This window comes from Solea senegalensis, linkage group LG10 (genome assembly GCF_019176455.1).
Source record: "Solea senegalensis isolate Sse05_10M linkage group LG10, IFAPA_SoseM_1, whole genome shotgun sequence".
NCBI lineage: Eukaryota > Metazoa > Chordata > Actinopteri > Pleuronectiformes > Soleidae > Solea > Solea senegalensis.
Window position 1 is genome coordinate 6,966,213 of NC_058030.1, and position 27,469 is coordinate 6,993,681.

At 41.8% G+C, this 27,469-nt stretch overlaps 2 protein-coding genes across 5 annotated transcripts in view; one reads left to right on the plus strand and one right to left on the minus strand.

Moving 5' to 3' along the window:
* LOC122776381 (receptor-type tyrosine-protein phosphatase zeta-like) overlaps positions 1 to 27,469 on the plus strand; it is a 940,026-nt gene that overhangs the window by 148,308 nt on the left and 764,249 nt on the right. The window lies entirely within an intron of this gene.
* On the minus strand, positions 1,749 to 25,632 carry kitlga (kit ligand a). Its single transcript, XM_044036956.1, has 10 exons — positions 25,342 to 25,632; positions 6,336 to 6,446; positions 6,115 to 6,171; positions 5,849 to 6,001; positions 5,059 to 5,230; positions 4,367 to 4,423; positions 3,922 to 4,019; positions 3,603 to 3,706; positions 2,940 to 3,002; positions 1,749 to 2,817 (listed from the first exon to the last, which is right to left on the minus strand). Exons 1-9 carry the CDS (start codon positions 25,354 to 25,356, stop codon positions 2,972 to 2,974), a joined length of 798 nt encoding a protein of 265 aa, XP_043892891.1. The 5' UTR covers positions 25,357 to 25,632; the 3' UTR covers positions 1,749 to 2,817; positions 2,940 to 2,971.

A 27,469-nucleotide genomic window follows, 5' to 3' on the forward strand; every position in this document is an offset into this window, starting at 1 on the left:
AAGGTGAGAAAAAAAATTCAGCAATGTTATTTGGTGATCCAAAATACATCTCCCATGACCCATATTATGTGGATCCCACAGCAAAAAAAATGCTTGGAAGAGAGGCTTTCTTTTTTTTTTATCAGTTTGCCACCTTCTATTTCTAAACAGTTTATGTAAGATATAGATATAGAGTAGATATAGGAATAGATGTAGATATTATAGCCTATTGCTTTGGCGCTGGTTGCTAGCATCCCCCCCAAGAAAGCCGAGTTTTAACGACCGAGTTATAACTTTAACAAAACAGTAAATGCAGCTCATTGCTTGATCGTTCACATGGGTGAAATAGAGCAGAAAAGACCGGATGTTTCAGCGCTTGTACGATTACGGAGGTGTCAGACATTCTTCCCCGACAGGGAATGAAACATAGCCGGTCATAATTCAGTAAAGAGTCTGTTTTCATTTGTCTAATGTGCTAAGTGTTGCATAAAAGCAATAACAGTCTCAAGGTTCTAATGAAGCGTGCGATATTGGCACCATTTTGAAGTGGAAGTAGTCGTAAGGCCTGAGGCCAAGTGCTCCCTGTGGTGTGATTTCTTTTTAACAAATATGATCAGGAGGGAGGTCTGTTTGTGATTGGAGTGCTGAAATCATCGAGACAAGACATGGGATTTTAGCATAGCTTTCTCCCAAGTTATCCTTGGAGCTCATTACGATGTCCTGACAAAACTTTGACAAATTATGGGCAGAAAATCAGATTTTCTTTGTATCCCTACTGGTAGCTATGTTTCAGTGCAGCCTGACAAAAAGGAACACAACATGTTTGGATACGTGTACTTTATTCATATCTTATTTATGTTTGTTTACATTTATACAAAAATACAGAATACAGTAGAGTTTTCACCCAGAATACCAACTGGGCAATAATTATATTTGCTTTTTTTTTGGCACCCAGACTTATTTCCTGCCTAGAGCCAGTTGATTCACTCACTGAAGTGGGATGGATTGGGATGCTTGAGCCCGAAAACACTGTTTTCTCACTCCTCTAAGACCACTCAACAACAAAACCTACACAGGGACAGTACTTAAGGACAGTCATTCTCTTGACAATGCATGAAATAGCTAATTTGATCGATTTTCTGGCTTCCATCATGCACCAGTCATGCAGAGACACATGGTCCTCACATAGGACAGGAAAACAGGGGGGGGAACCACATACAGTATTTCACACCTCAGACCCGTTGCGGCTCATAATATTTATTTATTTATTTATTTATTTAAAAGAGCGACATTCGACATGCCTGATTTTGACTTTACTAGAACTGTATCTCCATCAGAATACTGAGCACTGCATGTAATAGTCTTCATGTAAAAGAGCACATCCTAAAGATGCCTGAAGAGTAAGTCTCGCGTCTAAACTGCCATAGATAGTAGGATCTAATATTGATCAATCGAAAATGCATTTTTGAGTGTACGTGATCAGCTTCAGGCTTCAATATAACAGCATGTTTTTTACGACACCACTACACTCAGACGCGTTCCTGTGGGAGGTACTGTCGCTATGAACTACATGAACTTCAGCTTCAGATCGAGGATGCCACAGAAACGATGGCAACAGTCACGCGCTGAGCGCTCCTCAAAGATGCATTTTGGAATGAATAAAGTCATTCGCAGTTCAATACAACAGACAATACTTGACCACACCAAAGAATTCCAGGTATTGATGCTGGACGTCACTGCTGCTTATATGAACACCAATGTGGTATACGTTTTTTTTTTTCAAACACAGATTTAATTATTTAGCATAATATACTCTCATCTCCTAAGAAAAAAGTCCCAACATATACTCCCATATACACATGAAACAAACATAGTTACCAGCTGATCTGTTTCCTAAAGGTTACATGTAATATGTGGCCACACATGTCACAAGTTACATCCACAGCAGATTGTCCTGATATGACTTATTTTTCTTTTTTTTTTTCGTACGTACTGAACATACTGTTTTCCAAATCCTAACTAGGTACAGGTCAAGCCAACTAATCGGTCATAGTGTAAGTTTATTTGACAGGGAGAGAGAGAGAGAGAGAGAGAGAGAGAGAGAGAGGGAGAGAGAGAGAGAGAGAGAGAGAGAGATATCAAATGTGTTGTGTTACTGTGATGAGATTGGTCTAATCTGCCATGTAACAATCTCTCCGCTGTCTGCTACCACAGAGACACGCTGACAGGCCTTTTTTAAATGTACACACAGACTTAATCACACTAATGAAACAAGGCACAAAACCAAGAATGGACATGGTACAATGTAAGACCACAGACATGATAGCGACACAATAAACTACATACAGAAACAGATGTTTGCGTCCTGCCACCTCTGTCGGCCTAATGGGAAAAGGTCACAGCCAGCGTGCCCTGTTCACACTGCTACCGCTTCCGTGATTATCATCAGTGGTCTCCATATCCATCATCCTTCATCATTGTTTTTCCCCTAAAGACTTCGCGACGCAGAAGGGTCTGATGGATGACTCGCCGAAGCCAGAGAATCCAGTGGAGGTGTGATACAGGGGTTTGTGTCTGCCAAAATCTCACACAGTGTTTTTATTCAAAAGCATGCGGTTGGTTGGTTAATGCAGTCTTACAAGAAAGGCAAGCTTGTCCATATGTAGCAGGCATGATTTAACCAGAGAAAATCTCAGTCCTGGCAGTTGTGAGTCTGCTGTTGTGAGTCTGGAGAGCAGTCAATAACAGGCCTTTCACTTCTGAGATCTCGCTATGAAATTCAGCCTCCTGCTGCTTTTTCACCACCGTTGGACGCCACCAGGAGAAAAGTGTGGAGCCCTGTGTGTGTGACAGAGAGAGAGAGAGAGAGAGATGGACAAGGGAGGGGAGAGGGTTCAGAGCTCAGTGACGGGCAAAAGTTCACAACCAATAATCGTTATTTTTCCGAGAAAATCACTCACCAAGTACGCCGAGGAACATTGAAGGTTAAGTATTACACTGTCGCGATGACGTTCAACTTGTTTCTGTAATTGAGCAGAAATAAAGGCATTACCCACTGTCCAACGACAACAGCAGGGGCAGCTAATTGAATGGGAGGCTGAAAGAGCTTTCACATGACAAGAGTCTAGCGTCACATTCGGTGCCTCGTCACGTGGCAGCGACACACGAGAAGATTTTAGCTTCTAGAGACAAAGTGAACCAGTATCCGATACAGTTTTTAATATGAAAAAAGTGGATCATTTCAGGGAAGGGGACATTCACTGATGAGGGTTATCTATGTGTCAAGGCTTGGAAGATGTCAGAACAGCTGATTGCATTTCAGTGCTTCATTTTCTTCTGTTCACGAACTGTCTCGTACGTGTAGATGCGGTGTGAAAGTTGCGCAGGAAGCCCTACAGATACCTTATATTTTGTCTCATTACACAGACACAGCTAAAACTTTAAAAAATAACAACGTATTTCATAACTCACAAATTGCTTTGTGACGCAGCTTAAGCTAAGATGTGATTAACCCTGAAGCCAAAACTGATGACTGCTGAAAATGGTCCAAACCTCTGATTCTGTTTGCAACAATCAAGCTGGTGAGTGACGAAAAGAGACGGGAAAGTGAAAGAACGCCTTACTTTTCTGTCGTTTCGTCCAGTGGAGGCGCAGTCCATTCTGGGTCTGAGTAAAGTCCACCTGCTGGGTCCTGCTGAGGATCCTCATTATTCCTCCGTGATTGGATCTGTTTCAGGGGTTAGAAAAATCCCTTTTATTACGTCCACTGTCCCTGGCTGAATGGTTGCAGCTCTGATCTGCATGATTATGCCAGGCTTGTCTCTGGCTGTCATAAATTCCACACATCCGAGAGCTTTCTCCCAGTATTAACAAACAGCAATTATCCCCGGAGCACCTCAGGAAATTAAACAGATTAGTGGCAGAGGTCAAAGGTCAACTCACCTTCCACACAATCAAGAATACGATGCCTAGAAGTGGAATTAGCAGTAAGGAGAGAAGGCTTCGCTCCACTATCTCAGATATGGATCTTTGTTCTGTGGCTACAGGGACGAAAGAAAAGAAAATGACATGTTGTGATTTTCAGTCAGAGATTTTGAGCCCAAATTGTTAACCTTATTTTAGTAACTTAATGAATTAAATCAAACAGTACTTTAAGTGGGATAAAACACAGTGAAGACATGGTTTTGGTGACTGTGTACATGCGCAACTTGTGCTGGTTCTCGACGTCCAGTGCCTCATACAAGCTGACCCACCCCATTCTAATATGTCGTATTTTGTGGGCTCTCAACGAAAACCCTTTCTGAAGCAGGGGAAATCTGAGGGGTGACTGAATGTCAGCAAAAGACTCAACACATTTTTAGAAATGATATAAAAATTGTGCACGTACATGTACTGCAGCCTGGCGTTGAACACACTGGGCCTTCAGTGCTGGACATGGATGATACTGGGAGGATGGAGGAATAAAAAAAAGGGTACATTTGGGGTTAGAAGAGGAGAAATTAGAATAGCAGTAGGGCGGGCATTTACTCCTTGATGATGACAAACATCATCATCATCACCCCCCACACACACACACACACACACACACACTCACTCCCCACAGACAAACACACTCTCACAAAAGATCTGATGTGACCACTCAAAGAAAAGCCAAGCGCTTGGGAAGATTGGAAGATTGCTCTGTAATCAACACGTATACAGTCAGGTTTCGGCCCTTTTCTTTCTTTTCACAGGCACTGCCTGGGGACATCTTCCCTCAGTCCTGTGACTCAGCCGTGTCTCCACGGGCGGGCTGTCTAAGCACTGAGATGGTTTTTATCTTGTAAAGTCCTTGTGAAGACATAATGGTTAAAGATTCCCCAAAACACCACAAGAGATCTGACCCAAATAAAGCCTGTTCACAACAGTCCAAGGAGAGTGGCGACGTTTCCAAGCGCCCACGACAATAAAACACTAAAAATTGTAGACAGGGTCGTTCAAATGAAAACATCCAATCCAACATCCAACACCCGGGTTAATGGCAACAACAAGCAAGCAACACATGAATAGCGGAGGAAATTCAATGGCGTTCTATCTTACCTTCTTGTGTTGTTTCTGTGTATGGTGTAGACGGACAAGGAGGAGGATCACAGGCATCCGAATCTCCTCTATGCTGTGCTGCTATAAGGAACTGTTTGACAAATTCAAAGTAATGCGCTGTCTCCCACTTCTCTTCCCTATAGTGGCACTCAAAATCATACATGATGGAGTCCTGCAGAGACACAAACACAGGACAAACACTCATGAGCGAGTCACTCCGTGTGAATGTTATGTAACATTGTCCACACTGATGTGAACGTTATGTGTTTTAGTCAAAATGTATTTCACAGATTGAAAGTGTTTGTAGTGATGTCACAAGTGGCAACCCACCATGACACCACCCATTGGTTTGTGAATGCCCACAAGTAGTCTTAGTATTTTCAAGTTTGTTTTTTAAACCACAAATCTGGAAGAGTCAGGGTGGGATTTCTTCAAAAACCAACGGGGGGGGGGAAATATTGGATCAAAAAATATCTACACCATTATAAACATGTGAACCATGTGCATTATAATGCAGGCTTGGATCATGTTAAAGCTATTGGACTATTGCCAGTAGTACCAGGGCTGTTTTCAATCATATCATGTTCTAATCTAATCACAACAACAATTTGTACAAATAAATCCGTTGTGGTCTTGATTTTAAATCCCAAGTCCTCTATGACTCAGGCGGGCCCAGACAGGACTGAGTGAAATCTGACTAGTGCACAAAACTACTCATGAGAGACAGTGGCATTTGCCACCTCATTAAACACGTGATGACAGGTCCATTGATTATTGCGCCACAACTTACCAGAGAGCCCATTTTGAGCCGCAGTTCTTGGAGCATTTGGATGAAAATGTTAATATCTTTACTGTTGGACGAAATGTTTCCAAACTTATTCGCTAAAAGGTCTAAACTCTCCTCCAAGTAGTAGATATTGAGTTTTACCCAACACATCCCACCCTGGAAGAAAGAAAGAAAGAAGGCATAAGACGAGCCACTGCATGTTCAATAGATAATATATTACATAAAAATACATGAAGTATTTCATTTCCGAGAAAAGCCTGGTGTCTTACCTCTTCTTTTGGAACGAAATTAACTGGAATTCTGTAATCTTTAGGTATATTATGTCTCTGAAGAAGAAAAGAGACAAAAACGGAAACGAAAAATCACTCGACAATGAAAAATATCGCAGTCACACACTAATATCCAGGTCCTTATTCGAAGTTTCGAGTTTGAAATGTGCTGCAGGTTGTACATAACTATCAGATATGCAAGAGCTGAATATTCTACTTACCAAAATAGTGAGTTTAGAGATGTCATCTGTCACTGTGTTGACGTCAAATTTACTTGAATGTACCCCCAGCGTGATGAACAGCAGTAAATAGACACAGACACGTATCCAAATCTGCAACATCAAAAGGAAACAGAAAGAAATACTTAGGCAATTTATAGCATTTATTTATTTATCTTTTCATGTCGTGAACAATAAACAAAATAACACAACCATATTTCAATCAATAAACAATGACAAACTCATTGTAACCAGGGTCACAGCAACGAGATACGGGTTCGTCTGCAGACAACAGAACGGCAAATATCACAGAGTCGGCAGGAGTCAGGTGAATTCAAAAGATCTGCAGTCATAAGCTCAAGGAAATCTGGCGTCTGAAAGCCGTGTCTAACCACCGACCGCACTGACACAGGATGACTCGGTGTACATAAACCAGCCTTTACTGTTTTGCATCAGCAAATTGCTCATGTGCTGACGCAAATGCAATACGCGAGGTCAGGGATTCTGTACGCCGCCAGGGCCCGACGTGTACGGCAAAGCAAATGATGTTTGATGTTATTCGACGTCCATAACATCGACACATAACAGATTTGCTTTGCTCCAGTTGCTTGACGCGTGAATATATAACGAGCGAGAAGAAAAATAATCACTGGCAGTAACTGGATAACAATACAATAATATATTATAACATTTGTGTGATTAAAAAAAAAAGGATCGCGACAATAGTGTGTCACGTGTGTATTTAGCACGTTAAAACCCTAAAAAAATGAAGGCATTTTAACTCAAGAGCCGTCTTTGACTTGGCTTATTTTCATGCAAAAGCCTCTTTTTTGGCAGAGCGTGTCCATTTCTTCAGATAAAGCCTGGCTTATACTCGCCGCAACACATCCGGCGCTCTGATTTTCTTGGCTGACATCCTTGTGTTAACATAAACGGACATGTCTGAGGGACAAGCGTCTGAGGGACAAGCGTCTGAGGGACAAGCGTCTGAACAGATTTGTATATACAACCAGTTCAATAGACCAGAGAGACAATCTCATGCTTCTAGAGTCTTGGAGGTGAGTTTTGTTATGGAGTAATAACCAAAAGGAACACAGGGAAGAAGTGACGTGCAAGCGTGTGAAGTGTAATAACAAAAAGAGAACAGCAGATGATATCTCGTTAACTTCCTGTCTATCCAGACTAGTTTTTTCGGTCACCACCTTGTAATGTGACACATACTGATGCCGGCCGTGTACTGAGAACACATACCATGTACTGTCTTATGTGACGCTTCAGTTTCCCCATCCTTGAGCATCCCTGGTTCGAGGGACACCACCTGCCACGTCTTTCCTCTACATACAAACATATTTGAACTATTGCACCTGCAGAGCTGCTGTTAGTTTGTTCTGAAGGATCACGTAACTTACCGGGGCTGCAACGAACGATTATTTTCGTAATCGATTAATCTGTTGATTACTTTCTCGATGACTCGATAAACGTCAGAAAATCTTAATCGGCGTCGCTCAAACCTGGAAAGGACGATGTTCTCACGATGTGTCTTGTTTTGTGATTCAGTTTTAATAACCCGATCATATTCACATTTAAGAAGCTGAGAAATCAGAGAACTGGTTTTAATTCCTTAAAAACACTCAAACCCATTCGTCGATTATCGGAACAGTTGATGATTTATATAGTGATCGAATTATAGTCGATTAATCGAGTAATGGTTTCAGCCCTGTAAATAAAAGAGGGCACTGCAGGAAACCAGACGAGGATCAAACAAACATTACAACTAGCTTAGTCAGGTTACTGACAGCTCTTACATAGCTGCTTTGTAAATCTCCTTCAGGCATCAGTGGAGAGGTTGAAAAGTAGACACAAAACGGAGCGTCTATTACTTACTGTTACAAAAATCCCAGACCGGCAAAGCAAAGACAAGTTCCATGCTGCGACATGCACTGCTGACTTTTGTGCAGAATTGTATGCAAATATTTCTATGCATTCCTACGTTAAGTATACACCTTGGGGGAAGATCTGAAAATGACTTTCGGTGGATAAAGGGTTTCCTCACCCTGCTTTGTGGTTAATGGTGTCACCACAGCTGACTCACTCACTCCCTCACTGTCTACGGCTCTGTCCTCCGCATGAGGGGCACAGGTGCACCGTGGACAGGTTGCCAGACAATCACGGGGCCAACATAACAGAGACAAACCACCAGTCACTCTCACGCTCATGGTTGATGAGTTTAAATTAACCCAAGCACCACACAGAGACGCCCTCGGGCGAACCGGGACTTAGTGACCTTCTTGCTGCGTGAGGCAAGACCACTGCCCCTTCCACACTTCATGTCAAAAATGTTATATTCCGTTATGTGACTTTGGTGACACAAAATCACATAAGGGAACTATCACATTTAGGAAATAGCTCCAAATGACCAAGGCCCTCAACTAATATATTTAGAAAAGGTTGCAGGTTACACAGTATTTCAAAAGAAGAAAGCTAGAAAAGGCAAAACAATTGCTCTTATCAGTGTTCACTACTTCTGAACAAGAAGACACAGCCACCTGTCTAGACAAATGGAGGTCAATTATCAGTAATATCATGGCTATGGACATGGTTGTTGATGCAAGTCATGCCTGACTGGAATTTCTGTGAGAGCTAAATGGGACACATGACACATGAATAAGCACGGACAATGATGCCAGAGTACTGCTAAGACGGAATCTTTCAGTTAAGGATTTTAAACTTGACTAAATATCAACGTTTTGTGAGGCGACAAAGGCGAACAAGTAACGAGTCATTGTTGAAGCAAAAAGGAACCTGACTCTCATTTCTTTTACTCTGCTTTCATTTCTGTTTTCCTTGGACCCGGACACGTGTGCTACTGTAGAGGAAAACGTAATCTACAACCATCATGTTTTGACATGCAGAGGGTTGAAAAAAAACAAAACAAAAAAATGCAGCACTGTTGGAACTGGGTTCTTGTTTTTTACTCGCACGCATTAAAGGGACGGAATTATTGCACAAGTTTGCAGGCAGCATGCTTCCAGTTGTCGCTGTCGATAAACACACTGCCTGTTGATAAAAAGAGAAGTTCCAATATTGATTCCATTCTCATGGAAATGCCTGATGCAACACAGGTGAACCTATACTTTGGGGGCAAAGTGAGCGGGGGGACTCATTTACATGTGAAAGAGGAATAAGTAAAACTGGAATAATACTGTTGCACTGTTTACAAATCAAAATTGCAACTTAAAACAACACAATTAGCAAATCAACAAAGGCAGCAATTGCAGTGTAATTTCATATTTTGCTGGCACTTCCTCCACCTTGATTTAAATTCTGTAATTCTATAAATAAATGTTGTTATGAAGCCCCAATATGGCCTCTTTGTCTCGTTCTTGCTATTACACACGCTGCAGCAGTGTAGATATACTGTAAGCCATTCACGGACATAAGAATGAACACTATCTCCTCGCTAATCTGTCTCTATTATGCGATTGATTTAAAAACCAGTCAGTGCCCGTCCCCAAAGCTTAATATAAATAAACACATGGAACTCAGTGGGTGTCAAGTGTTCTGGCATTTGAACCAGTACAACAGGATTTTATAATCCTGTTTATTTAGGCATAGGTCACAGCGACATGTAGTTCTAACTGAGAAGCGCTTACTGAATTAGTGATCCATGATTGCTCCACATGCGAATTCACTGTTTACAAAAACATCTTCCACAAACAATAAGCAAGCAATGTGTGCGTCTTGTGGTTCGTCATTTCTGCCTTGGCCTCCAGGTCAGAAAATCAAAGGTACCCCATGTACAACAGGCAAACCTCGGCACGTGTCCAAATGAAAGATTTTAAGAAAATGAAAGACCAATGTAATGTAGAACAGACGAGTCACAACTGCATCTTTGTCTAATTTAAAGTGAAAATTATGTCATTTTGAGAACTTCCAGACCCTGACCCTGTTTACTGCTTCAAGGGGAACTGACAGTGCGGCATCAAAGCTAATTGTGCAGCAAAGCTTTTTATGGATACACCAGAAGGGCTCGGGACAAAACAAATTCCATTTGTGTATCTAGTACTAGCTCTTAGATCTGCCTCTCAGCAGCTCAGCCGTTTGTGTTTAGAGCACCAGACAGTCCAGCTTTTCGACATTTGCTGCGATCTTTTTGACAGACTCAAGCCCCAAAGCAACATTGGAGTCAATGATGTTGAGTTTTTCCAGCCACAAGGCAACCAAAGCAGCCAATCACACAAAATGGAGGTAAGCAAAATGCCAAGTGAAAGCTTGATAATAAACAGTCACAAATGAGGAAAATGCTGATGAAAAGAAACAGGCAACTAAACCTGAAATGGCAAGTGATGCATGTATACACTATACTGAATATGAAATAGGAACAATGGCATCTTGAATTTTAATAGCATTTCGTGTTTCGGGGTGGAGGTGTGGACAGTCGCGACTTCGTCTTCTCGTCACATCAAATGTCAAACTTGAAATACAATGAACAGCCTGCCAAGAGTTGACAGACAAAACAGTGGCATAATTACAATATCGGGAAACTGCATCTCGTGCGACAAAGGAATTTCAGTCGTTTGGAAACACAGTCAAAGCAAGCAAGGTAGTTCTTCTGAAAGCTCGGTCTGTGGTTTTAGAGGAGCTGCCACTCCCTAACGGGATCCTTTTTAATCATGCAAATACTGTGACATTACACAATCCTTCTCGCATTTCTTTTTTAAAAAGTGCAACTGCTGACTCAGCACCCTCTTTTGCAGAGCCACCGCATTGATTTGCTCGCACCGCTCATGTTGAACTTTCTCCACGTGTGTGCTCGCCGCGTCCTCACTTTCATACCACTCTGTCGGCACATGTGACACTAATGGCTCTGTAATTACCGCGGCTGCTATTTAAAGGACCACACTCTGTAGGGTCTACGGGAGAGCTGCAGTAGAAATGAAATACAATTGTCTATTTGTAAGTGAATAAGTGAATTGTTTATTCACCTCTTTGTTTGGCAAATGAGCGACTTAAGCCACACAATAAGTGACATGCAAAGGTCTCATGTAAGAATGTCATGAATGAGTTGTGCTTGATACATGTGACGCGTGTTTCTGGATACTGGATAGACTGTTGCATCGTTTCCTGTTCAACTGCATGAAAGTGTTCCATGTGCTTTAAAAGGCATTTTTCAAAAATTGTTCCTGTTTCAAGCTCCGGGCAGAGTCGTCACCGACTTGTGAAGAGTCGCTAGTTGACAGCGGAGAAACAATTTGACAACGAGTCCAGTTTTTGTTAAACCTGTTCATGCAAAAAAACAAGAAAAGCACCACATTTTGCATGGAGAATTCCCAGTGATTGTTATCTATTGCATCAGAGCTGCTCAAAGCACAACTTTGCTTGTCATTTTCTCTCTTCAAGGTCTAAATATGCGAGGTATTGGCGAGAAAAACAACTGTGTCCTGAGTTTGCTAATAACACAGAAATACAAAGGAAAAACTGAGGTGATGCATCAATTGTTCCATAGTCTATTTATTTTTTACTTCAATTACAGTGACAATTGAGTACGCAATTAAGTAATTTGGTAGGTCTTCATTCTTGGAGCATGCAAAAGTAGAATACAGTATATCAGTTGTGATTGTAGTTCCCACAGCTCTTTGACTACACTATTGTGACACAATGAAAAACACAGAAACAATGTACTGAATGAAGATAGAACGCCTGCGAGCCCGCCCTCCCTCATCTCATTTTTCACCACCACTTTGAACTCAAGGGATCATTAGCTTGAACAGACTCTCCAGACCACCGGCCTCATGGTCCTGTCAACCACATAATCTCATCAAAGAGGACCACGCGACCTTGCACGACATTAGCCTGCCCTGGCAACATGCAGCTTGTCAGAGAGACGGAGTTTTGAGTCATTAGCCTCCAATTTTACCATGTGATGTGTCAGATGTCATCGAACTCATCCAGGCTTTTTGTCCAAGGGTGTTGTGGGGATTTGGTTTAAAAAAAAAGTGTTTTCATAATCTATTAATAACATTATTTGCAACACTCTGTGATTTTTTGTCAACATTTCCACCTTCACATTGTTAACTGACGAGAAAAAAAAGTTCCCTGGGCTGGATCTTGCATTCGAATGTCAATATTTAACATGTTAATAAACAAACTGCACATCGTAAAAAAAAAAGATAAGAAGATAAGACTCTAAAGAAAGTAGCATTTCTTATCTTGAAGGACTTTCAAGACTTCTATTGTGATCTTGCAAAACATCTTGTTAAACATTGCCAGGATGAAGACGGTGGTCATCAGCAAACCCATTACCTTGAAATATAATACAGCAATTAAAATATGACTTGTTAAACGTATTATGAGGCCTTCAAATGGTACAAGAAAGCTTTGATCGTCAAGCGACTAGAGCTCACTTAAAGAGTAAATCATATTAGCATTGGACATTCTGTCTGCTGAGGCTCATTTATAGCAGCTGGCAACTCAGAGACCCAGTATCACCATAATGGAGGGAGGCAGTTATGGTGTTTTATATCAATTCAAACAGACTGGGACAAATGAACCTGTTTGAAAGTCCGGCAGTAATAACTAGGGATGGGACGGTACATGGTTTTATTGTGCATTGTAATAAAAAAGCAAAACGTTGATGAATGGTTGAATTAAAGGTTTGACATTTATCCATATTTATTCACATTTTCCGGGACCATTACGAGTCAAATAAAGGTAGAGTTTGCTCACAAATCTAAATATATATATTTATTTATTACCAAAATAGGGATTTCAGTACATTTTAGAGTAATTTTAACAGTTTTTTAAACAAGTTACTCCATAATAAGTGTTGCACTCTGGTATTACCCAGTTTTTTTTTTCGATGTCCAAGTAAGTGAAAGCTTCTAACAGTCAAGAGTGTGTTGACATTAACAGCAATGTAACAAACCACTATATAGCAGGTCAACTTGAAAGGCTTTGGAGGTACTGATGTTTTTTTCCTCTCTACATTCCAACTCTGATAACTAAACTCCATTACTTAGAACTGATTCAAAACCATTGCTATCTTTCCAATGATCCAGAATGAACCTTTTGGATGGAAGACCTTATGACTTGTTTGAAGATCCGTGGGTGAAGCAAATTTAGTTAACCAAAGCTAAGTTCCAATAAGTGTCCCACTTTCAGCAAGACGGCAGTGAGGCAGCAAACACAATTCCTGGATCGTAAAATTAGCCCATTTCCATGAAAAATGAGGCCTGTATCTGTTGTGAAAATGGGGGTGGGAATTGAGAACTGGTTCCAATCGAAAAGCAGTTGTTAATTATTTGACCCATTGGAATCTTATGCCTAAAAGCGTGTTTATTGCTTTTATTAATGTCAGGATGTTTTTCTGATAGTTGCGCAACCCTGAGCAACAGCATCAATTTTATGTGTGTTGTGATGGAGAAGAAATGTTCTTTAATAAGATAAAGTGGTAAAAATGTCTGAAATATGCAGAAACATCTTTCTATTGAACAAGTTCAAAAATTCCAAAAGTGCCGCAGCCTTACAGCCAAGCAGCCTGAGTTCTATCTTGTTTTTCCCCTAATCTATTTTTACACTGTTTTCATAAAACACTTGATGTTGATGCTAAAGACCTGTGACGCTCTAGTTATTTTCCCACAGGCAGAAAACTGATCAGGAATTATAAAGGGATGAATGAATGAATGTATGAAATTATGAATGCCTTTTTGAAAAAAGGTAACATAAATATACCTCACCGCCATGTTTGTGGGACATACAGTACGTCAACATTATCCAACAGGGTTTGCTGTGGTGTCTGTGACCTGACGTGACCGTTTTGGACGTGGCGCTAACCTTATCTGGCCAAACCTGATCTGATCAAGCCTGAGACTGGATTGGTGCTTCCTTATATGCAAAGGAGGTCGATGCTGGTTCCAAGAAAAGAACTAGGGAAGTACACGTTCAACATTAATGAGGACTGTGTCGACTGATGCCTGCTCTGTTGGTGTTCTGTTTCTGCCTAATTAAATGAAAAAAAATGTGGCAGTGTTACAAGGATCTTCTTAATAAAATGGCATGACACGGAAAGACGGTGTCTGCGGGTGACTCCTCTGTCCTCTGTGTAAAGATCTGTGTACAGATCTGAAAAAACCATCAACAGCTGAACAGACAGAAGGTCAAGATCTCGGCGTTAATTAAACGGCCACATGTTCAGCGCTAAAGGCGCGACATGCTTTTTCCGCTGGCCGCCAGTCAATGGCTCATTTACTACGAACGTGAAAAGATTTTGTCGTGTTTGTGATTAGGCATGTGTTGCGGGGAAAAACAGGAAATAAGCACATTTCCAGAAATCTCTAATGAGACCAGACATCACAATGGCTTTAGTGAACACCCAGAGAAAAACACCCACTGTGCTGCACAAAGAGATTGAAGGATTAGCGCCAACCAAATGTCGCAGCCTTCTAACCAAATATTATCAAAGTGTCAGTGAGCCGCGGAAGATTAGAGGGTTTAATGGCGAGAATATAATCACAAAAATCTTGCAAAGAAAACAATGGGAACAGAGAGGGAAAATAATCCCAGGGCGCATACACTAGATTCCTTATCCAAACTTGGGCCAAGAAAGTGTCCTTTGGCTCAATGAGATTTAGTTGTCCCATATTCCCAGAGACGAAACTCCTCCATACATGTTGTTGGAGATGGAACGGTTGCGTAATCAGATTACTGTCTGTGAGACTTGTCTTGAGAGTCTCGCTGTGTTATAAAGAATTAATTACGTTGCATCCACTGCCTTTCTCACACACTGAGACACAGATGTTAAGGTTGTGCAGCTGCATTTTCTAGAGAATGCATTAATGCATTAACTTATCATTCGTGTGCCTCAAATCTCTTAATGCTACGAGCAAATTTGAAAGAGGAAGGATCTAGAACAAATGCCCTTAGAGCCCAATACCCAACGGTGTTTTCCTTCAAAAGGAAAAGCATTTTTTTTATGATCCCCTCAGTGGCCCACACAGTAGCTTCCCTTACTATGTCAACAAAGAGTTGCGAACATAGATGTGGTTTTTATGCACTAAGTGCAGGAAGGGAACTTGGCTTGGACAACAAGGAAGAAAGTTGAGTTGCACAACAGCTTTAAAAGATGCTTTTTTACTGAAACAAGTTCAGCTACATTTTAACCTCATCTTACTCCCCAGTCATTCAGATTCAGATTCAACGTTGAGATCCCTGTCAGAGGGATATAAAACCATTTGGTAGTCAATACCAAATGGTTTTATATCCCTCTGACAAATGTGTGTGCAAATTCTATCTATTGTTTAATTTGACATTTTAGTGTACGGATGCACTGCCTGTTGCAGCCCTGGTCTAATTCCAATCTGCTTATACAAAGATGCCTTTTTTTTCCTTTTTACTTACACTGTCAATGGCACGTGTTACAGAGCACTCACATGTATTGGCGCAGGTGGCTCGGTTTCTTTTTACATAATGTGATTTATCTTGGCATGCACTTGTGCTGGAATATTTATGTAAGGTGATTTGATTACTAAGAGCTTGTGCTTTAATATATGCTTAATAGGATTAATGCCAGTGCTGCTACTCAGAAGTTACATGCAGCACAACCTAAGAGAAGCAAAAGGTCCTTAATGCAGATTGACAGCTGGTGATGTCCCGTCTGCAGCGACTAAAAAACCTAAAATTCTTTAAGTTTTTTTTTTTTGTTTCTGTTTCAAGAACCTTGTTTTAACCACGTGAACACAGAGGTCCAGTATTAATTCATGAAGGCATCGAGAAAGCGAACACCCTGAATCTGCCTCAGGGTGTGGACCGGTCACATCAGTCCGATAACAACCTCTCAACCTGTTTGCAGTTACTTTTCCTTTTACTAGCACAATGTTGCTGACCGCCTCCATCTGTTATCTGTAATCACTTCCTGTGCACAGTGTGGGAATGTCGCAGGGACACACAGGATCCGAACACCGCCAACCCAGAGACTTGCACAGAGTTTAGAGGCTATATGTAATGTGACAGACTTTTATTTAAATTTAAGAGTTACATTTCGATTTAAATTAAGCTAATTTATTTTAAGGGGACAGTTTGTAGATGAAACAATAGAGGCCCTGGTATACTTCCACGCACATGCCTCCCACGCCAAAGTGCGCGTCGCATATCGTGGACCCTTGTATACTAGACTATACTAAACACGTCAGCGTCCTGTAGTATCTGACTTCACCATCGGGGTGTGGGTAAAAGCAAAGGGAATAGGACACATTCCTACCAAAGAAGAAGAAAACGATGCTACTGTATAGCTCCCTCGGACACGTCTGGTTCGAGCGGCTCATCAGCTGAAAGGTCCGTCGGGGCGTCAGCCGGTTCGAGGCTCAGACGACTATCCTTGGCGACTGGATAGTCTTCTGACTTCTTCTGTTTTCTAAATGTTTTTTTCTGCTTGGTGAGCGGGGTTTGCTACTCCACCTACGTTGGGTACGCGTGCGCTGTGCCCGGAGGTAAACCAGGGCCTTCCCATTTGACGCATTATACACGATTATAGTTTACGGCTAAATTGCAACACAGTTGAGATTTGCATAATTCCAAATTCACATGACAAAACCCTGCGTGGCACACCTGCAGGTAAACTTGCTTGCCTGCGTGGCATGCCACCAAGCCTATGAAAGCCACTGCCAAGCCAAATAAATATTTTCTCCAAGCCAGGGACAGGTGCGGCTGAAATTAAAATTCCTTTCAATACAATATGTCAATATATATGTATGGACTGAAACTTTTGGTCAGCAGAGGCCTATAACTGACGAATTCTAGTTTTACTAACAAAATAAAAAATGTCACTTATCCAACTAATATCCATTTAAATGAATCATCATTTTCATTTGGCCACATCTGTGCGGGCCTATGTGGGGCTGTTCCAAAACATGAGTCAACCTCACTGTAACTTTTAATGCAAAGCAGGTCCTTAAAACATACTTAAACGTTTTACCTTTTACTTATATAGAGTCTGGCAGCCAGCCTTAATTGAATTTGTCTCCCTGCAGTTTCATACACTCATAATAACATATTAAGGTCTCTACTCTCGAACATAGCATTTTGTACTTTGTATTAGCACTGCTGCAGTACTGTGCACCATTAGGCCATAATCAGATTTGTTTTTATTCGTAACGCTATAATGACCATACGGTGTGGAAATGTGGAAAGACTTTTTGACATGAGATTTATATGATCGTGAATCTAATGATTCAAATTGAAGTCATGCTTAGACAGCCAGAATATTCAGTTGAGATGACATGGCGCTAATAAAAATATCAAGAGGTCCACATGCTCAAGGGACCCCATGCTTCGAATAATAGCACGAGTTTGAGGCAATATGCCAATTACACAAACCAGAGGCCTTAAACGGAACCTGAATACACAATTGAATGAGACCCATAAACCACAGGATGACGACTGTGCTTGTTAAATGTTTTTTGTCGCAGAAAGGGAAACGGTAAATCATCTTCATCCTGCAGCCCCCACCCCATGGCTACATTATGCCTATGTGGTAACATAAACACATAAACATGCAAAATGTATAGGAGAGCAATAAACTGTTCCACTCAATTACCCCTCATGTGATTTGATGTTTTCAAATACTCCCAAGGCAGAGAGAGAGAGAGAGAGAGAGAGAGAGAGAGAGCTGAACAAGGACAGAGGTCGGAGGGTCCAGAGCGGCTTCACACGACAAAGCAGAAACCACAAAACACAAGGTTTTTTTCATGTGCAATCTGTGATGCGCCACTCGAGGATACTGTGGAGGAGAATATTCAAATGCACACTTGATGCTTCTGCCGAAGTGGTTGCCTTGGTTTCTAACATTAGTGGCTGCACTTTCTGCACTCTCAGTGAGTCAGTCGTATTCCCTTGGGGCGGACGAGGAGCACACCACACAGGGGAGAGCAGTAAATTGGACCCGAGTCACACAACGTGAGCTGGGAAAAACTTCCGTCAATTGTTGCAGTTGAAGGAATGAACTGATTCAGGGAAGGTTTCATCTAGGTAAAGACCATTTTCTTAGATTACGTGTCTTGAAATCACACGAAACAATATTTAGGGAAGAGGCAGGATGTTTATTGATCATTTTTCAGCTTTTCAGCAGTATGATAATCGAGTGAGAACCTGACAGAAGCATAATCACTCAATCGCTGTGACAGCATTGGTAACAACTTGGCACGGGATGACGCAAATCGAAATAATTGTAATAATATTGCAATTACTTAGATTGTAATAATATCCTTCTATCTGTCTGTGCTATAATCAAATAATCACAGCGAGACAAGACAGCGGAAGCAGACAATAAACACACCAAAACACTGATGATGTGACCGTTTCAGCCTCGAGTCATCTTTCATGTGGGAACCATGCTTATCTTTTTCCACCTGTCCTAAGCTCCTAAGATGACACCCCACAAATCCCCCCTTTTGTTTTTAGTGATCCTGCATAACTATAGAGGCATTTCAGCATTGTCTGAAAGCAAACAGGGACTGACAAATGTATCACGTTGGCTTCTGCTTCACACTTCACACAACGCACAACCCAAAGAACTGTGCGCCACATCCATGTGAACGTGATTTTCCCATTTAGCGCTGTCATTCACGTGATACTTACCATACTGTCTGCTTGGTGCAGAAACAAGCCGGAAATCCAAAGTCTAACAAATCTTTAAGCCACCCCAGCCAGTAATTTCAAGCTTTGCGTGCCAGCTTCAGAAAGGCCTGCAGGAATTTCCTCATTGACAGACCTCAGGGTGTAGTGACAGATCGACATCTGTAAACATTGTTTTTCAAACCATCAACATTATTAAGTATGTTTCCTGTTTCCTGTATGGTTCTAACAGCAATATAGTGTCAATTTGACTCTTTACGCCAAAAAAGAAAGAAAGAAAACACTTAACCTAACGTGACACGTTTCTTCAGGATGACTTCAAGATTATTTCCTGGTAGTCAGACTGGGCACGTAGTCCAGTGACCACAGGGCAGGCACTTAAGACCAGGCATTAACATGCGTCCTGACTAGGGACTACGGAACATTCGATTCAGTCATTATGGTGAAGAGTTCTGAAGTGCAAGTTTTACAGAGAATGTAACTTTTCCGTTTTCAAAATCATCCCATGATTACTCCTGAGGCCCTTCTGCATGACTTTGCATGTTCTCCCCGTGTGTGCGTGGGTTTTCTCCGGGTTCTCCGGTTTCCTCCCACAGTCCAAAAACATGCAATTTGGGGATTAGGTCAATTGGACACTCTAAATTGACCATAGGTGTGAGTGTGAGAGTGAATTGTTGTTTGTCTGTGGCACTGTGATGGACTGGCGATCTGTCCTGGATGTGAGCTGGGATTGGCACAGCTCCTCATGTGGAGGATACATCGGTATATGGATGGATTACTCCTGAGTGATGTGATCCCAAGGGGTCAGTGCAAACATGAACCCAAATGTGGTCTTTCTGTGGGAAACGTGCACACACTATTTTGCACGTGTGGACACAAATTTGTCCTCGGGATAAATTCAACACCACCTGCTCAGCTCATTGCCTCAGATATACTGCATTGTTTTTACACCTCTCAGGTTCCATAGGTTGATTTATTCAGGGAAATTGCTTCAAAATAGAGACGTGACAGCCATAATCAGCAGCTTTTCCCGAGGCTCTGGTTCCAGAATTAAATTTCACATCAGTACATTGTGACTTTAATAACTGAAAATAAATGAAAGTGGTGCAAAAGGCTAAGTTGCAATACTCAGCACATAAAGAGTGGAAGAAGTACACGGCCAAACCATTGCGGACGACCCCTTTCCAGAGATTTCTTCTTGAACTGTGCCTTTTTTTGTTCGTATAACGTTGCAGTATATTGCAGTTTGTGTCTTGCAGGCATGTGTATGATGTTTACAGCTTGTTAGAAAAAAAGGCTGCACTTGTGGTAAATTGAATATAATGCTGAACAGCTTGAGCATGGCGGGCTAACGAGCTAACAAGATGTTTGACAAACGTTAACAGCAAGCTCCGCCGAGCAGACATGTCGCCACTATGCCCGAGGACTGTGGGGAGTGAAGCATCTCTCCTTATACATTTCTGAAAATGCAGGTGAAATCAGACAAACGTTTATGGCTTCTATGGGAGCGTTGCCTCATAGTCTCACGTCTTGTGGTGTGTTAACATTAGATGATTAAAATGATGGTTAAAAAAAAAAAGACTGCTTAGACTCCTCATTTCTCGGCAAACGGAGACAATTTATGTGTGTTTTTACACACAGTATGGGGGGGAAATGAGATCAGTTTAGACCTGTGCAGGGTGTAGCCCACCTTTCGCCCTATGTCAGCTGGAATAGGCACCAGAGGCGGACCACGCTACCCTCATGTGAAGGATTAAGTGGTAGACGACAGATGGATGGATGGATGTCACTGCAAGAATCAACTTAAAAGACCTTCTCTCTCCTCATGTTCACATTTATGGTGTAAAAGAAGCAGGATTTCTGCATTTGATGTTTTGTCACACAGCTGGCTACTTTCTATTCTTCTCTCGAGACAAGACCTTAAACATCTCCGGTGTTAAAGCAATTGTTTCATTTATGGTTTAGACAATAGCATACTCAAATGCTGGCTGCCTACAATGAATCAAAATGAAAAAGCTTAACTCAAACCAAATCGATTATAGGTTTACCAATAACATGTGACCTAGGAGATCAATGTGACTGAACCTCCTCAACTCACACAACCTTGAACCAGTGAACTGATCATCATGCAGTAATCACATGGCTAATGCTTCCTTCGTTAATAAGCTCTGTCAGAGTCACAGATGTTGACCTATTGTCGGCGCATTATCTAAATTACAGGATCTCCAACGGTTTTATAGACAGAAATGTGTAAACCGCCGCCCCCCCCAAAAACATGTGTTTATCATTTCCCTACATGTTGTAGCCATGAAGACGACATCTTCAGTACAAAATCAAACTGGAGAAAAGTATTTAATGCAGCAACAGCACATTAGCAGGCGACCACAATAATGTGGCAGCGATGGATCTCATTAAACACAGACTGTTTGGCTCAGGGGAAAGACATGGAGTCAAGCGTGAGTTTGTAATTGAGTGAATGAGTGAAACATGAGTCATATAGATATGTGCCAATGTGCAGCATTGATAAATAAACATCAGTCCCCGGTTCAAAATATCGGGTGATACAAAAGAGGTTCACTGACTCAGCCGCTTGGCTCGACAAAGTAACAGAAATCCCCGCTGGGAACATGATGTTTACAGAAATGAGACAAAGTATTAAATGGATGAATGCAAACTAAGTTAAGTGAAGAATGTTTTAATATGAGATGAGCCACTTTACGTGAGCTAATAACTTGATTCAAAGCAGCAGCAGCAGCAGATCTGCTGTCTGCATTAGATATCCAGCACAGTAGCGCACGTCACAGTTTGTGTCTCCTTCAGAAACTACGGCTGTGTTTTGGCAAGAATCTGGCAGCACAGGGACACAACGTATGGTGATATTTTGGGACATTATCAGCCAGGCGCGAGGATTGGGATTTTAAAGAACAACTCTCATTGCAAAAATAGCAACGTTGTACACTTAACCAAAACAGTTTTCTTTTTCCTCGCGAGTGGAGAGAGATGCGAGGCGCTGAGGCATCGCCCATCACCAGCTGTCAATCATACCGGTGTCCACTCACATGATCGAATTTAATCTAAATGGGAACGTCGTTTACTAATTCAACATCCTGTGCTAGTGAAGAATACATAAAACTTCTCCTCGGGAAAATGTTGACTGACATTCTAAATAGACTTCTATTCAAACTTGTAACCGGTGTAATGTATTCAATATGTTGTTACTTCTGATTTGTCACGTGTGCTTTTTTACAACTACAGACCGTGTAACGCGTTAAAAAGTGATTTATTCAATCACAACATACATTATCTCAAGCTTATGTACATTACAATTTCTATTTGGAAACGATCATTTGTTCAGCCCATTTCTTTTTACAAACACATTTCCTTCCATGAATAAATTCAGCCGTAATTATCCTCTGAAGAGTGACAGATCAAGCTTACAACCCCTCCCCTTCCACTGTGACAGAAATTAATGATCTCGTTTCTCTTTTCGTGCTTGGCTTTTTTTTGTTGTTGAAGAAATCAAACAACACATCCATTTTGAGGAGCACCAATAAAATCAGGATGTATTGCACTCAGGGGGACTGTGGACGTTCTCGGCGGACCAGATGCCGCAAGCAACACAGGAGCGGCAAACTGAGTGAGCAGTAAGCCTGTGGATTTACAGCCTCGGTTTGAGTCCCGACCATGTGTGCATCTAAATCATCCTGGGTCCGTATTCACTTCACCTGCCTCAAGTTTGTCTTCCGCTGGATGGAAATGGACAAATAGCTCAGCCAGTCAGTAACCTGCGAGCTATATATCATCATAGAGATCTGGCCCAAGGAAGCACACGGTTGATGAGAGGATTTCTCAAATGTCACCTGGCTTGTCTGGCTTGAAAACTCATTTACTGCTGCTACAGTAAATCATGGTTAGTTAGCTGACCCTTTCAAACAGTGATCCCACTGTGGTGACTTTACCAAGACCCCCTGATTATGTGCCCTCCATGCAGAGCAGTGAGGTGGAGTGAAGGCGCAACATTCCTACCTTGAAGAGGCTGTGTGTCTCTGTGTGCCTCAGGAGGGACATAGGCAAGGGTGGGGGTGTGTGTGTGCATGTGTGTGTGCGTGTGTGTGTGTGGGGGTCATGTGATGTCTTCCTAAACTTCTCACAGAGCCAGGCTGATGCTTCCTCCAACACAGGCATCAGAAACCTAGCGCTCCCTACTGGTGTCAAAAGATCTGGAGAAAGGGTGCGATACTCCAGACGTGCTCGACCACTTTCTCCCTCTCACAAACTGTTGCACATACAAGGGCGTGTGTGTGTAGGAATCCTGTGTGAAGATCAATCACCGGCGTCGACACCCGAGATAATAGCACCACAATTTCACACGGTTAAAAGCCTCAATGGGGACTAAATATGCAGCAGCGCATCCTTGGGGAAATAAATTACAATTTTCACTATAAAGTTTTACAACAAACCCCATATGACTACTATGGAGAAGCAGAGGCAAGTCCCTTGTATATGTTTTAAATGTGATTAGGTGAAAGCACAGATAGCTGTGGCACAGACAGTAAATGAAAGATGAAAGGTGTCAGATAATCCAGTCAGGCATGCAGCCCCGCTTACTGTATAACTTCATTAAGAAAGCATAAATGGAAACTCTGCTCAGAATACGATTACCAGCGGCTGGGATGCAGAAATATACCCACCCGTCCTCCAGAAAACTTCAAAGACTTCTATTCCCCCGATGCAAACGCACACAGACACACAGACACACAAACACAAAGCTGTGTCTGTATTTATATAACTCCCATACTTTTTTAATTTGTTTCTTTATCTGACACAGTGATTAAAAAGAGCTTAGGTTGCCAAGCAGAATGAGATAGTGGTTAGTCAAACCACAATACACGGGGATCAGTTAAAGATCCTGTGGGATGTAATGTGGGTTAAACCTGTCTAAATTTAGTTAGCCTCCCTCTTAAAATGCGCACACACACATATGCACAAACCCACACACGTGCATAAATGATATGCAAACCAGTTTCCCGCATATTTCCTATACAGCATCATGATGTCCTGCAGCCAAATGTGTGACATTCTGTGTCATCACATGCTGCAATAACCGGAGCCCTCCTTATGATGGGATCACAGGCTCCATTCCGTTTCCAATTATTCCTGCGTTGTTGTACCTGTGTGAGTGCTCGGTGCTCGTGGGTCAGCGGGACCACACCCAGCTCAGACCTCGGCCTTCAATGTGATGTCAATTACACGCCTAGAAAATGTTTGGTAAATTCCTGCTCAGCGGTGAAACGGAAATCTGTCGGACAGAAGCCAAGGTTGTCACAACCACGTCTGTGTTGGTTCCACCGTGTGTGTGTGTGTGTGTGTGTTTCCAGGAACACGCGCACATGGCATTAACGCGCGCACACACATGCACAACACACACACACACACTCTAATATTGTTTAAAGACATGTTTTCTCATTCTCTCTCTCTCTGGCACACAAACACACACGTAATCAATTATCAACATTTTAATTGTCACACTTATTTTAACAGTGTCTTCTGTCTTTCTCTCGTATATGTCTCCATATGGACACATGGACACACACACACACACATACAGTGAAAACAGAAACTGTCCGCGTAGCGCGATTCATTAAAGCACGCAGTGCAGCGCAGCGCAGCCGGTCTGTGCGCAGAGCAGGCGGCTGCTGCCTGTTTCCTGTCCTGAGCCACCGCCGGTGGGTGGTTTGTGAGAAAAGGTGAAACACACACACTGTGGTCAGGCCCTGAGTTTACATTAAACAGATTCGTTTACATGCGAGAGGCGAGTGTCACCCTGCACAGGTGGATAAACGAGAGTTTAGAGCACCGGGAATTACGCGCGCGCAAAAGAAGGCGAATGTACACGTGTTTTTAGTCGAATTATAATCCCGCAGAAAGTTCACCGTTTCAGCTTTGACAGAGTGAGTTCGGCACAACTTCGTCCACGACATGTCTCCGACTCAAAGTGCAACAACGGACAGAAGAAGCATTCAATAAATGAACAGTTGCGCAGCAGAGAGAGAGTGGTGCACGAAGGCGTTTCGACCGGGTGAAGCTGTTCCAAGTGGAATAAGGAAAACTTGCTGCAGCGGCACAACGTGTGCACAGGTGGAGCATTCTGGAAAAGATGTCCAACTCACGCTTACAAATCGAGTCCCCTCTCACTGTCTCACTGTCTCACTCTCTCTCCCTTTTGACTCCATTCACAAGCGAGGACTTCAAACCACAACGTGCCACTTCCACAAGGCTTCTCCGCTCAAGTTTGACGAGCGTGTCCCTCTTCCCTGCGTCACGCCACGGCGCAAACTTAACTTATTGTGCAAAACAAGAGAAAACAAAACAAGGCACTTACTTTTGACTTCTTCATATGGAACGACAGGAGTAAATCCAGTGAGTGCGAAAGCCTATTTTATTTTACTTCTACGGGGAGGAAAGGGGCTGTCATCATCTTGTGTGCACATATCCAATGCCTAAGTCAGTAGTATCCAAGCAGAAGAGGGCGGGGAAAAAACACCTAAAATGAAGCAAAACGGCAAAAGAATTCAGACTATTAACTTTGCAGCCCGTAAGCTTATGACGTGTGGCATCTAGCCCATCTATCTACAACATAAATCCAGACACTGAGGGCTCGCGGAGAGGGGCAGCTCGAAGAGGGAGGGAGTTAAGCCTTTATTTTAATGATGCGTAAAATGCAGTCAAAGTGCCGCCCTCTGACGAGGCGTAGTAAGCAGAGGTTCACTTGAACGCCACCATCACCGCCACTACTACTACAGTCTAACCATATAAACACATGAGTCACCGCTCACTTCGTTTGTTGCCTATAGGTTTATACGCCTGTTATGACCGTCTCTTCATTTTTACCATCATTTCACAATGAAAACATTATTATTGTCATGCGTTTTTATATATCATATTAAATTACAGTGCATTCAGTTGGAGAATTTACCACAATTTAAGAAATATTCCAAAGACGTGTGTGTATTTTACTGGGAATATTTGGACTACTAATAGTTTAATTCGAGATTATAACACATTTCAGGTTACAAAATTAAAAAAAACAACAACAACAATCATAAACTGTAGTGCATATCATGATCAGTTTAGAGCAGGGGTGTCAAACTCATTTTTGTTCAGGGGCCACATACAGCACAATTTGATCTCAAGGGGGCCGGACCAGTAAAAATAGTAAAATAATAGCATAATAACCTATGAACAACAAGAACCCCTTTGTTTTACATTTACTGAAGGATAATTTTACAAAACATGAAATTTCTTGAGAAATATAGGTGCAATTTCAACAATATCATGCCTAAATTTACTATTTACACAGCACACTGGATCTATAAAGGCACAAACATTTAGTCACGGGTATCTGCAGCATTTGACATTATGTTTAGATTAATGTGAAATTTTAACAAATTCATCCTGTGGGCCGATTGGACCCTCTGGCGGGCCGGTTCTGGCCCCCGGGCCGCATGTTTGACACCCCTGGTTTAGAGGATAAGTCCATTTATATGCTCAGTTCAAAATCACATAAATAGTTGATAAAGTTCACTTTATCAACTTTTTTGCAGGATACTATTAATGCCTAAATTCTGGTCTGACACCGCTGAGCTAAATGATCACAGCAAACTTTATGAAGATTCAAGCACATTTTTCAGACTTCAGGCTTCTAAAATAAAATACCAAAGTAATGATATTATAAGCAAGTGTAGCACTGACATGGTTAAATTCCATCTATGTGCTGTTGAATATGTCCACCACAGGTTGGCAATAATGGGTATAGAAATATGAAGAAAAAAAAGACACATTATTGTCCATTATTGTGGAGGATGTTCAACAGCACATGCTAATGGACTTTTTCTGCTACCTACTTTAAAAGGTCCGGAGACAGATGCTCTTCACGGCAGTCATGTAGGTCCGGGAATAAAATATGATGGGTGTCAAAGGTCTCATGTATGCACTGTGTAAAAATGTTCTTTTTGTTCTCTAAAATCAATCAGAGTTTTGTCAGCGCACCACTTATCTATACCATCTCCAGAAAACACTGATGATGATAAATGATTTTCAGTCACCACGGTGAAGCAATGCAAAGAATGATATGCAGTATTTTCCTTTGAGTGCAAGATAGATAATGTTCTTACACGATGCGGCTGATGTCTCTCAAATATTAACCATGTGTTTCAGTTGCAAAACCCCTTTGAAATCCATCTTAACTACTAGATGTTGTCCATCGGAGACTTGACTGCAATAGAGACGAACTCAAAGTATCCCTTGCTTGTTTTCCTAAAATTGCAAACAATTTGATTTATTTTAACAAGCAACTGCTTGTGACTGTTCTCTCTCACATTCAAAAAGAGCAATTCCATTCAATTTATTTGGATAGCACCAAATCACAACATACATTATCCTAAAGCGCTGTGTATAGCAAGGCAGAAACCATTACAATATTATACAGAGAGGAGAAAGCCAACATTTCA